The 13,353-nt window shown below is 44.1% G+C and overlaps 1 protein-coding gene across 9 annotated transcripts in view; it reads left to right on the plus strand.

Moving 5' to 3' along the window:
* The window catches only part of NEDD4L (NEDD4 like E3 ubiquitin protein ligase), a 299,087-nt gene that overhangs the window by 250,515 nt on the left and 35,219 nt on the right, over window positions 1-13,353 (plus strand). For 8 of the 9 annotated variants that reach the window (XM_031441829.2, XM_064480368.1, XM_064480373.1 and 5 more), the window contains 5 exons: window positions 1,355-1,486; window positions 1,976-2,095; window positions 3,196-3,393; window positions 8,948-9,025; window positions 10,454-10,508. In XM_031441829.2, coding sequence (XP_031297689.1) covers window positions 1,355-1,486; window positions 1,976-2,095; window positions 3,196-3,393; window positions 8,948-9,025; window positions 10,454-10,508 — 583 coding nt within the window. The remainder of the gene's footprint in view (window positions 1-1,354; window positions 1,487-1,975; window positions 2,096-3,195; window positions 3,394-8,947; window positions 9,026-10,453; window positions 10,509-13,353) is intronic. The other variant, XM_064480372.1, reaches the window with a different exon arrangement.

A 13,353-nucleotide genomic window follows, 5' to 3' on the forward strand; every position in this document is an offset into this window, starting at 1 on the left:
TCTTTCTGGAATGTGCTGTTGAGCTCATGAAGTAAGATTTTGAGCCTCGTTAACTGAAGTCCCCAAGTTACATGGCGGCATCCCTGATCTTGCTTTTCAGTTCAGGGTCCCTCAGTGGACCTGGGGGACCCTCTTAGGCAAGGCACATTGTTGGTAGTGAACACAAAAAAATGGGATGAGCACAGGGAGAAGTTAGGCCCAGAGATGAACATCTTCAGCCTAATAGCAGGGAAACTATGCCTGGTAGTATGGCTGGAGGGTCAGAAGGTCCTAGTTAGGGAGGATGGTCCCCAAAAAGAAGCGGCTTCCTTCTGTAACCTCACGAAAGGGATTATGCCTGATTTTGGCCCATTGTTTCTTTTATGCTCTCCCAGGAGCCCTGGTAGTCACTGCTGGCTTCTTGTCTTTAACCCCCTACCCCCCTTTAGAGCAGCATCCTTTCCCAGTTACAGCTCTTCTTCGCAGCTTCCATCCATCCGGGACTTGCTGGGCAGCACTGACCTCAGACATCCATTTGTTGCCTCCATGAGTCATGGAAACATCTTGCTAGTCCAGTAGTTCTCCACCCAGACTGCTTCCTACAAGCAAAAGTGTCGCAGGAATCCCTTTTGCGATCTAATGTGGGCAGCGTGACTATAGTCACTCTGAACTGGACGTGTCTCCAAACCCAGAAACTACTTGGGTTTAAAGAGAGAAACTCCTCATGGGAGGACGGGGGTAAACAGAGCCTCAGGTATCAGGCTTCTTCGGAATTGCCAGGTGACTTCCTGAGCTGGGGCAGCTGAGGGGTCCTGGTCCATCACTGGGGGGAAAGCAGGCCTCGTAGGGAAGAGCCTCCCTGGTTCCCCCACCCCCACCCCCCGAAAGCTACATAGTGTCAGGGCCCCAAGCTGATGAAGAGTTTAGGGATAAGCCAGGAGAGCGTCCCTGTGACAGCCAGACTGGGGAGAAAGTGTTCAGAACATCCCTCTTACAGATAGTAACACCTGGCAATTTGAAATACCTTTTAAGCTCTACATGGTTTGACAGTAAAACTTAGTAACTGAAACGAATTGTCATAGTTTTCCTTCCTTTTGATTACTTTAGCAGCAACCCTTCATGTTGAAGACTGCAGGGCCTAGAACTGAGTTCTGCAAGGTTTCTGACCCTGCAGCTTGTGTGGGGGGCTCATTTCACAGAAGCAGCAAAGCCATGGGACATCTGTCGCTGTCCTCCAGACGCTCCTGTTTTCGGTACCAATAGAACTAACTTACTTTGTCGAGCACAGATAATTCTCTGGGTATACGTTACATTGCTAAACTGCTCAGAAAACAAATGCAAGCTATTAAATAATAATGATTTCTCACACAAACAGCCATCAGTGGCCTATGTACACACCACGCCGGGCCTACCTTCAGGCTGGGAAGAGAGAAAAGATGCTAAGGGACGCACATACTATGTCAATCATAACAATCGAACCACCACTTGGACTCGGCCTATCATGCAGGTATGCGGATCGCGTGCACCTTACAGTCACAGGCAGTGAAGCCAAATGTCCATGAACTCTGTGTTCCTGCTGTTTCTGTATTGTTCTGCGGAACCCAGGTTTAAGAAAATTTTTCTTGCCAAGAAAGTGCATTACTTTAAACATGATACTTGCCTAAGGAAGAGTTTGGCCCCCAAATCAGTCTCTCCCTAGATGGTCCATTTAAAAAAAAAAAAAGAACTTGTTTATTATAATAGGTAGCAATCCTCACAACCCTTTTTTTTCCTCCTGAGGCTGGTATTTTGTGCCAGCTAGTGATTCATTTATATTTCCTTGGAATGTGTTTCCCCATCCTTCCCCCCCATTATTATGTGTAATCATTTCCTCCACGCTTTCAATAGGCCAGACCTCTCATTAACACTGGCTGTGTTGTTGTTTGGGTCCACACTCCCCGTCGCACGCGCAGGGGGATCCTCACATGAAGCTAACTTGTTTTTGCCTCCAACATAGCTTGCAGAAGACGGTGCGTCTGGATCCGCCACAAACAGTAACAACCACCTAATCGAGCCTCAGATCCGCCGGCCTCGTAGCCTCAGTTCGCCAACAGTAACTTTATCTGCCCCACTGGAGGTGAGAAGGCTACCTCGTCTTACTGGGGTCACGTCTCTCCTGTGACTTCTCCTCATTCTCTCTTCTCTCTGAACTTGGACTTGCGTTCTGCAGCCGCCTTCCTCTCGCTGATGGGTCGCTGTGTTCGTGCTGAGGGGTGTTCTTGTGCAGCCTTTTTACTCCATGCTTCTCTGTCCCGCCCAGTCCCCGTCCCTGGACTCTCACCTGATTCTCATTCTCATTGGGCTGAGGCCGTGGTGACCTGTGTTGGACGTGGGCACCTTTTCTCAGAACTTTCTCCATTCACGTTGTGTTTCGCTCCTTATTGCTTGTTACCTCATTAGACTTGCATAATAACTCTTTCAAACACCAGTGCTTACATTGAGTTTTAAAACATAGCCGTTGCTTTGATCATTTTGTTTCCTTTCGACTGTAGGGTCTTCCATTGTATGGGCATCCGTGTTTCTGATGGGTATTCGCATCTCTGAGTCATCGCTGGGCATCTGCTTGTGCGCTCTCCTGTTTGTGTGGTTTTAGCGCCATCCTTTAATATCACAAATGTCCCAGAGGCCAGAGACTAAATCTTTGAAGTTCTAAACTTGACCGCGTCTTAGAGATGGCTGCGGGTTTCTCGGTGCCTGGGGTTAAGATGCCGATAAGTGGGAGTGGGTGGTACCTCCTCCAAACTGTGATGTAAATGTCGTGGGTAACATCTGTGCAATTCCAGTGGTTGTCTCATTGACAGCGGTTTTTCTGCTCTAAAAATGACCAGTCCATCTTCATTAGACTGTGAGCTCATGAAGAGCAGGGGCACGTTTTCCTCCACCTTCTGTAAAATCTCCATCCGTAATGCTCACTGTAGAACCGTAGTCTGGGTCTGTACCGAGAAGCTCTCAAAGGATGGTGGTTATAAGTACTTAATATTGTTGTGTGTTTAACCAATAGAAAAAACTTTAGTTAGATTGATTTTTTTTTTAAGTAAATGAATGACAGAAACAGGTTTTTTAGGAGCGTCCCCCTTGTCCCTCTTCAAAGAGGAACTTTCCATAACCCCCAGGTACGTGTTGACACGTCCGGAATAGCACCTGATCAGAGTTCTAATGCTCATTATTATTCCTTAGGGAGCCAAGGATTCACCCATACGTCGGGCTGTGAAAGATACCCTTTCCAATCCACAGTCCCCACAGCCATCACCTTACAACTCCCCCAAACCACAACACAAAGTCACACAGAGCTTCCTGCCGCCCGGCTGGGAGATGAGGATAGCGCCCAACGGCCGGCCCTTCTTCATTGACCATAACACAAAGACTACGACGTGGGTAAGGTCGCTGCTTTTATTTGGCTCCATTTTCAACCCGAGGTCTGGCATTCGTTCCTTCGTTTCCTGACTCAGTATCCATGCTTCTTACAGAGAAATCTTCCTGGCAGTGAAGTGGGTCCCTCCCGCTAGACTCCACACGTGTGGACTGCGGGGAGTGGGTGGCTTGCGGGCACAGGCTCATGACCATCTTTGGTACCGATGCCTTTTCCTCATAGCACTCCTGCGAAACGCCAGTTTTGACAGTTGACCATCCGTGGTGAAAAGATAGCGCTCCGTGCTGCTGGGAATTTGATGTTACTGCTTCCCATCTCAGGATGCTAGGAATTCTGATCTTTTTTAAAGTAATTTTTCTTTGTCAGTTTTTTTGTGCATTTTTGTTGCCATCACCCATCTTTCTTTTTATTTGCTGTGTCTTTTTCGTTCTTCCTGTTCACACCGGATGAGTGTTTTACATGTCTGTGCTACTTCACATTCTTTTAACTGTAAGGTAGGAGATGTGCTAGGGACTTTGATTGTGAATTCGATGGCTCTTTTTTGTGAGCATCTTGTCAGAATTGGTTTTTCTTATCACAGTGCTCTTCCATGTGCTTCTTAATCATGCATGAGAAAGAATCTGTGTGTGGTGTTGAAATGAGAAAAATGAGGTTAATGAAAAGTATGTGTGCATATCTTCATAGTCCTCTGTCGGTTCCTCATTTCTTCAGCTTATTTAATGTAGCGTAAATTCTTTTAGAAGTCAGTGGTATTTTTCTACTGTATGATCTTTAGCCCTATGATTAAACTGAAATTGGTCCTTATGTTTCTATTTCTGATGCTACAAGAGATTTATTTTCCTTCCTGCCCCTTATATCCCCATCTGATTGTCTGGGTACAGAGTTTATTTATCTCAGTCTTTCTGTCGTCCTTACTGCTTGCTTAGGACTGATGTTATGGGAAAGCTGGTTGAGTTTTGTGATTGTCACTGGCCCTAGCTCTTTGGTCTTGAACCAAGAGTAAACACACGCTTTAAATTCCCATTTTTAGCGAAGACGCCAAGTATGTCCAGTTGATAGGTCCAGCAGTATCGTGGACCCAAGTGACCTGGACTGTCGTTGACACTTTGCCCGGGGTGTGATGGTAATTCAGACCCTCGAGGATGGGACTAGCTGGCCCAGAGGGCACTCTCTCTAAAACCCCATGAATCATGGCATAGTGTGTCTTCACTAGAACATTCTCAGCATTTGGGACAGGACTTTGCCTTTTATTGCAAGACATTTAACATCCTTGGCGCCTGTCACTGAATCCTAATAGCCACTGTCCCGCACCCCGTTCCCCACCCATCACAGTGACAACCCAAAGTGCCCCCATGCGCTCCCCAGCACCCCTTCATGAGAACCACTCCAGAAGTTGTTCCAGTTTTGCAGTAAAGTATCCTACCAAGAGACCTTATCATTCGGATCTGGTGACATTCATTTGGTAAACTCATAACTACTTCTCAGGGGTATAATAATAATGTAGCTTTGTTTGACTCACCTTGTAGTCTGAAGATAAGATTACAGGTTTGTGGCAGGATGAGAGGGAAACAGAGGCAGGAAGACATAGTCAGAGAGATTGGGTTTTAAAGTCTTTTTTTCCCTCATGGACGAAGAACCTGTAACAGCCCTACCAGGGTACCCATTTCTACTTACTACAGCACTGCCGTGATTTTAGCCCCTCAGCCAGAAATGGGAGCTCCAGAAACAGGGGGTAGATATTGTAAAAGTAGATGGATTAGTGTATGGAGACATGGTGGCTTGCCAACATAAGCTATGATTTTAGTAATTTGAACTAGCTTAGTAATCAAATCCACTAACCTTTTCACAGCCTTTCACGCCACAACTGCAGTGTAATTGCAGCTGGGCAGATTGAATTTTAAATAGCACCGGCTTTGTTTATTGCTGGCATCGCTGCTGAATGAAACCCAGGTTGAATTTCCAGTTGCCCCTTCTCTCCCAGATACTTGTGATTCCCTGATGCACTGATTTAAAGGTTTAATTTGCTAAAGTGACGTTTTGTTGCCGCCACTGCTGTGAAAATCCTGAAGGTAGCAACTGGGAATTCCACAGGCCACTCCCTCCTCCCCGCAGCGCAGTGTGCTGACGCAGCTGCGTGATCCCTTCCGGACAAAGGCCCGGGCAGCATTCTCACTGTGGAGCTGACCCTCGCAGTTGCTTGTTGATTTTGACAAAAGGCGAAGGGCTGCAGAGAACTGTAAAGATCATTTCCAGCTTAAAATCTGTGTTGAGTTGGTTTGGGGTTCACTTTGTTTGTTTTATCACAGAGAGAAGAAACCAGTGAGCGCAGCTATCCTTAGACTTGAGCGTTAATCATAGAAAAAGGAAGAGAAACTGGTAGGACAGGTTGAGAATAATGAAAATCGTACTCCGTCCGCCAGCACCCTGGGTGCTCTTTGATTCCTGCACTAACCAGAACATTGAAGAGATTCAGGCCAGCATTTCCCCTGTACACATTGATAGAGGAAAATTCCCTTTGAAGTCTATTTATAAAACACAGCCTCTTGCGCACGCAGATAATGGAGGCAGTGTGCCAGCAGTCTATTGGGAATAAAGTCCGACACATCAGATGAGCATCACTGTCCCCACCTGGGTCAGGCGGGCGGTGGATGCATGCTGGGGGCACCGGGGAGCTGAGGAGAAACTGCAGGAGGCCTGTCCATTCCTGTCCATTCCTTCTGCTAAAGAAACAGCTCAAAGCACGCATGCCAGAGTATATTTATGCCTTTTACAGGACAAAGCGTTGGCTTACATTCGTAGCAAGAAAGATTATACCTTAATTAAGTTTCAGGCTTGTTTGCTACGCAGGTCCAAACTAATAAAACTCAACTGTAGCCCAAGCCTGGTGGTTCCTCTCTTCCAGGATGGAAAAAGCACAGTTGTCTTTTGAACCAGCCGGCATTCCCAATATTTTATATATTTTTAAATGATTTTGCTGAAAAACCTTTTTTTTTTTTTTAATGTTGATCTTTGCCTTCCGGTTAGAAGCCCTTGCAACCGTATTTGAGGGAAGCAGTTGTGGAATATTGATATAATTGTGAAAGAGTGCGCTGACTGTGCTGAGGAAAGGGAGACACAGCCAAGTGTGTTTTGTGTGTTTTATTCATTCATATTCATGTCATTTGAGATCTCATTAGTATTCCAGCTCACTGTCATCCCTAAAGCTGTCTCTGGCTCCACCAGCTGCCTCCTCGGTCGTTATGAGGTCTCAGTGGGAGGGTGGGCTCTGCAGTGCCCCCTAGACTCAGCCCCCAGAGCTTGAGCGGAGAACAGCTGCTGTCATTACTTTAATTTTTGTTGGTATAATGAAACCACGTGACCTGCTGCGGGCCTCCAGCCCTCACATTTTGTGAATTCCCTGTTTCCTTGCAAAGCCTTTTAGCTGACCTGTGAAATTGAGTTTATTTTATACTTCATGCTCCTTCCTCCACCCTCTGTCACTTTTCTTTAATTTCAGTTTTGTTTTTGTTTTTGTTTTTTGTTTTCCTTTAAATCACCAGCTCTTGACCAACAGGGCTGATTTCTTGCACAGTAGCCTGTGTGTGATTCCAAGACATAGCTGGCCTTCCTTGTAGCATCCATAAGCCCCGCCCTCATTCGTGTCATGGCAGCCCCGGACTTTCTCTAAACTGAGCGTGGTCAGTGGCCACGTGGGGTTCCCCTGAGTTGGTGGCTTTCTCTGGTCCGGCTCGGGGTTAGCATCAGTAGCTTTGTTCAGTGCTCTCGGTTTTTCCTCTGTCCATGATGAGGCTGCCACAGATTCTTGCCAGATTATGAGCTTTTTGGACCTTCCAAATCCTAAATCTACTTCATGTATCTGTTTCCATATAGGTATTCCAGTATGCTTCAGAGTGCTGAATTATTTTATGCCTCAGATTATCCTTTAACAAGGTTTAGGATCCATTTCCATAAGAAATTTCCAGCATGATTTATTACTTCAATTACAGATTTGCTTATAGCTAACCGAGAGCAAAGGGTGATTTGCTTGTATATGACTTTTTGTTGTTATTCTTGTCACTTCCAAAAATCTATGACTTTGGTAGTACCCAGGGATAGCAATGGTTTATACTGTTAGCTTGCGGGGGGAAGAAATTTGTAACAGCTTTATTGAGGTATAACTCACATGTCATACAATTCACTCATTTAAAATGTACAATTGAATGATTTTTAGACCATCAAGCAAAGCTGTAAAACCATCAGCATCATCAGTTTTAGAACAGTTTTATCAGCCACAAAGAAACCCCCGTACCCAGTCAGTCTCCATAATCTAGTAGATTTTGAGTGCAGCCTTGGTGTATAATCATTTATAATCATATGTAATTTCCTATCTCCAAAAAAAGTGAGTTTCATTATTTTCCCAGGTTTATAACATATTTCATTTTCTTGTTAACTTGGGAAAATGTTGAGGCAGAAAACCTTTTAGTAATATGACAGCAACAGAAGCTTTAATGTAATTGAAATAAAGGGTTTTTTTTTTAAGGTTTTAGATTTGTTTGTGAATTTTTTTTAAAATCTTAAGCTTATTAGGTTAACTGTGTTATTCTGGGTTTTATCATTTGTTTTCTAATCTTTTGAGTTTAAAGTAGGAATTCTCTAAGTTACATTGCGTTTTAATTGGGCCTGTGTAAGTGAGGGGCAGCTCCCAGACTCTAGAGCAGAACCTCTTGGTAAGTTCTTGTTCTCTGTAAAACTCAGCTTCCTCATCTAAAGGAACAGAGATTATGTGCCCAGCCTCCTACCGGAGTAGCTGCAAGGTCATAGGTTTGACCATTCTTTGCAGATTACCCAGCATGACTCAAGATGTCAGAGTACATATTTCTCTTCTGTTAAAGGTTCTGTGTGGTATCTTATGAAGCATATCCCTTAAGAAAAATATTTTATAAACTTTTAGGATCTGATTTGTAGAACATGATCAAGGGTCTCAGTAAGGTTCTGTCATCATGATGTGACTTTGAGTGATGTTGCCAGCTAACTCTGGGGCAGGATAGGACTTGACCGGCCAGATTCAGATTTTCTGCTTTAGTTCAAGAACAGGTCGAAAGGAGCAGCAAGCAAACTCAAGTGCTGATGGAGAGGGTGTTCCTGAGCCCTCACCCCAGAGCTCAGGATCCTTAGGGAGCTATACAAACCAGTGTCCCGCCTCCCTTTCTGTGGAGTAAAGAAAGCCTCATCCTCACTGGCTTCCTGCATCTGGTTTCCATGGTGACATCACTGCTGGGACCCTCTTCATCTTCACCTGCTCAAGGTCTTGGGAAAATGGTTAACCTTGTACTTAAATATTTTCACTCTCCTTTCATCAAGCACAAGGATAAAGAATAGATCTTTTTTGAGAGAAGGTCAGTCAGGCTTCTTATACACAGATGGGACCCTCCCGCCCCCCATGCAGCGGGAGTGCAGCCCCATGCACACGCAGCCTGGTTGTGGTTGCCTTGGAACACACAACTCTGGAAGGGGAGGAGCCAGTAATCGCCCACAGACAGTCACTCCTAACATCTTCTGCCTTTTACATTTCTCCTGCAGGAAGATCCACGCCTGAAATTTCCAGTACACATGCGGTCAAAGGCATCTTTAAACCCCAATGACCTTGGCCCTCTTCCTGTGAGTACACTGCCGACCCATGGACCAGTCTGAAAATGTTTATTCATTCATCTGCCCACTGGTTGATAGGGAAGTCCTGTCATCTTCTCTTTCTCTGGGCTTTTTGAGTCCCACTGTTCTGTAATTTCTTAATAGAATTGAGTGTATGACTGAACTCTCATAGCACACCCAGTTCACAGGGCACCTAGTCTTCTCAGTGAGCTTTCTGAGATGCTCGCTGCTAGTGGAAGGTAGAACTTGCAACTGGGTTGGGCGAGGCACTCTCTACAGGTGACAGTTTAAGCAGCACACATTTATTTTGTAACTTAGCAACCACTAATTTCTGCCGATATTGCTGATTTAGTCGTAGGAACAAAAATATTAAAAAAAAATGGGAGAAAAAGGCATAAGTAATCACAGAAGGTTTCTACATGTCATTTATCCTGCAGATAGTTTAAGTTTTTCTCCCTTGTGGATGACCGTTTATAAATCTAATTTTTTTATTAGTTTGTTCTCTTTTGGGGCCTGAGTGGAAATCTTCGAGCTATTTACTCAAAATTAGATTTTTGAATGAAACCTTCACCATGCATCCTCCTTGACCCACCCCCAATTTTTAAAAGCCTTATAGGGGTAGGAAGGTGGAGAGACTTATCTAAGACTGCTTTAAAATGGAAAGGTGCTAGGAATTTTTTTGGTTATTGTTTTCTGAGAACCTTTCTGTTGCCTGGTGTGTAGGATATTATGGCAAAATTTGAAGCTAGAAGATTAGGTTTCAGTCTTTATCCATCAGGTTATCCAAATATCTCACACTCTCCAAATACGTGGTTCTGGAGCTTAGATGGAAAGAGCCCAGGGGAGAGACTGGAGAGTTTAGAAAGTGAAAGGTTGCAGGTTGTTGGATTCTTGAGTTTCAGATAGGACTCAAGCACAGCTCAGGTAATGAAAGCATACCAGCCTTTTCTTGGAAAAATTATCCAAATCTGTTTGGTTCCTGAGTCTGAGTAGTGAGAGTTCGCAGCAGAGAATATGGGTAGTAGGTTGTTCAACCACCTGGTGACATGAATAAAGCATTCATCTCTAATATTCTTATATCAACCTTCCTCCTCCCTTCAGTGCTCAGTAAATATTCATTTAATTACGTGAGCTATTCAGAAACCCTAGGCTCAACTGTTCCACAGTATGCTGACGTCTCCCTTTGAAGCTTTTGAAATAATACTCCACTTCCTGTTCACCGTACAGTGCACGCATCTGAGACTGTAGCACACGTGCTAACGTGTGTTGGCTGGGTGTTGTCAAGAGTTCATTTGAGATGTTTGTATTTAGTTTCTTCTTTATGTAAAAACAGACCCTAGGGTAAAAAGGTGTCCTAGAGTCTTTAGCTTTTGCCTTTGATTTGGAACTGCTAGCTAATGTTTGTCTTCTCTCTCGCTCTCTTTCCCCTAATACCAGCCTGGTTGGGAAGAAAGAATTCACTTGGATGGCCGAACGTTTTACATCGATCATAGTAAGTAGGCGCTGTTGTGGACACACAGGTGTTGCAGGCTGGGGAGGGGTGCACAAGGGTAACTCATACTACAGTGAAAGCTGTGTTTACTCTTTGTCTAGGCAGCCAGGTGTTATGTGGCGAGAATGATCCCAGAGACTCAGTGCCCTCGTACGGTACTGTGCATTCATCCCAAGTTTGCTTTCAAGTAGCCCTTCCCAATTGATCTTATGACCTATTAACTTTTTTTTATTAAAAAAATTTTTTTGGTTGATGACCCCTTGACTGTTGCGCTTTTAATAAATGCACTCTGGTAATAGAAAATAAGATTAGAAGTGATGATTGAGTCCAAATCTATGTCTGAGCAGTGCTTGAAGCAGCGGCTACGGTTTTTAAACACTGCCTTCAGAGGTCTCCGGGCAAGATGCCCGTTCTGACTTATTTTCTATTCATGGCATGTTTCTCTGCACCCAACACACTAATATACATGCAGCTCTCTTCTTGAAATTGCCGTATATTTGCTGTAGCCATTTGCTCCAGCCCCTGTGAATAAATGTGTGGTTTCTCATGCCAACTAAAAGTTAAACTAATAAAGGTTTGCTTTTAGCCAGTGTTTTGCTTTTTACCCCTTGTTGAAGTGACATGTTCTCCATATTTGCCTATTCCTTAAAACTTCTGAAAGTGTATTTTAAAAAGAAGTCCTCAGACAGATTTAAAGTTCAGATCCATGTGTGATCGGGTAGTAGCTTGAGCTTTGTTTTCCTTCCGTTCAGGAAGTCTGCTCCAGGTTTGCCAGCCTCACATTTTTGTAACTAATCATCACGTTGGTTAGTTAAGCACGTTGCTGAGCTGATTGGGAAGTCTGGCCACAAGGACTCCTCCTGTGGATGGGGCTGGTCACTATCTGGTAGTTTTAGGGCCTCTTTGAGGCTTCCTAAATGGCCAGTGCCTCGAAGACAGACCTTCCTTTTTAGGCACAGGAGCTTGAGGGGTTTTTATAAATCTGATTAAGCAAGAAGCCCAACAATACAGAATTAAACCAAAAGTACCCTTGGTTAAAATTAGATACTTCAAGGTACATAGGCCTAGTTTTTGTCTTTGACCAGTAGAAATACCGATTTTTGCCTGTTTTCCAGAATTTTACAGTGAACGTAGAATTGCTGCCATAAATGTTTTAAAATATGCATGTACCCCCTCTTTTTTCTTGACATATTTGTAATTCTACTGTTTCTTAGCATAATTTGCTAAAATACAAGAGGAGTGACACCCCCTTTTCCCACTAAAAAGGCAATTTTCAGGTTTCCTTACGCACTACAATTTCAGTTTTCAAAGGGAGGTATCAATAATAATGACATTTTATTAAAACCAGGTCTTGACCATTGGCACAGGCTTGGTCTGCTGCACAGAGCACTTCACACAACACTGTGGCCGTGTTCTGGCTGGGGATCTGACGTCAGGTCAGCCTGAAAAGGACTTTATGAAATGTTCTTGGGGTGCTGCAAGGACCCAGAAACAAGAAAAACACTACTGCAAAGGGCCATCCTAGTTTACATTGGAAATAATAAAATCATAGACTGTTTTTCTAGAGGCGTGCATAGACCTAGTATAGCATGTAGCAAATGCTTGTTAAATGATGATTCGAAGTCCGTTCACAGAGGGCCAGGGATGAAGGTGTGTTACGTTAAGAAGCTGATGTCCTTGATTAGAAAGTGGAGAGAACTTGCCTTGAGAAGTAACCGTAGCCGTCTCTCCAGCCTCTGGCCTGCTCAGCTCCTGTCTGCCTGGAGGTGGGAGAGGGCAGTTACTTGCTAAGTGCCTGGGCAGTTTCTTATTCCTAATTGGTCCCTCCAAGTTCCACTCAGATGTTCCCCCCTCCTCTTTCCAGACCAGACAGCACATGAGAGGCTCCCCTTCCTCACTCTTGGGAGTCAGAGGATGGAGGGTAGACCAGGTGCAGAGCCTGGGTGCTCTGAGCTATGCCAGGGTGAAACTTGTGATGCTTTTACCTGGAGATTAAAATTTCCCTTTGCTCAACTACACTGAAAAGTCCTCTTAACCAAATATGGTGTCAATTAGATAACCAGGGACCATGTGAGTAAAAGCTCTGTTTAGGAGAAACTCACTAGCTGGTAGTGGAGCATTTCCGCCATTTCTCCCTAATTCATCAACATTTATTCAATGGAAAGCAATGAAGAGGTGTGTATCAATGAAACAGCATTCAAAATCGTATGCTTTTTTTTTTTTTTTTTTTTTTTTGCCAGATTCCAGTCTTTGAGAAATGTGAACTACCTGTCTTTTTAAAGATGCTTTATCAGACTGACGGTTACTCCAAACCACTCTGAAATGGGTTTAATTACCTGGTAGCTGACGTTTAGAAATTCCTTACCTTCCAAATGAGCCTCTCCTTCTGCATATTTTCCCCAGATCTAACTTCTAGGAAAATCCAGCATCTCATTTTGCTGTCCTGCCATGTGCAGGACCTGTGGCTGCGCACTGACCGACAGAGACAGCAGTGCTTGGCTTCTAATTCATTACGTTTTTCATTTTCTGCTTCATAAATTCTTGAGAAGTAAGACATTTTCAGGAGAACATAAATGCCTAATACTATTCTCCTCTTTAGACTCCGAGATTAATTTGGTTGACATTTATCAAATAGCTTCTGTGTCTCAAGCCTGGTGTAAAAGATTAAGGGAAGGTCTTGAACTGAATCTCTACTTCTCTTAGGAGTCATGTAATTCTTCTTCTGTGCAGCCTCTGAGTAGCTGGCCAAGGACAGCTTATATATACCAAGACAGAGGAAAAAATTCCAGGGATGCTGTAAGATGCGGTGTTAGTCTTTCCTGCCATCAGTCTCACCAGATCTGTT

The sequence above is a fragment of the Camelus dromedarius genome, chromosome 28, assembly GCF_036321535.1.
Source record: "Camelus dromedarius isolate mCamDro1 chromosome 28, mCamDro1.pat, whole genome shotgun sequence".
Lineage (NCBI taxonomy): Eukaryota > Metazoa > Chordata > Mammalia > Artiodactyla > Camelidae > Camelus > Camelus dromedarius.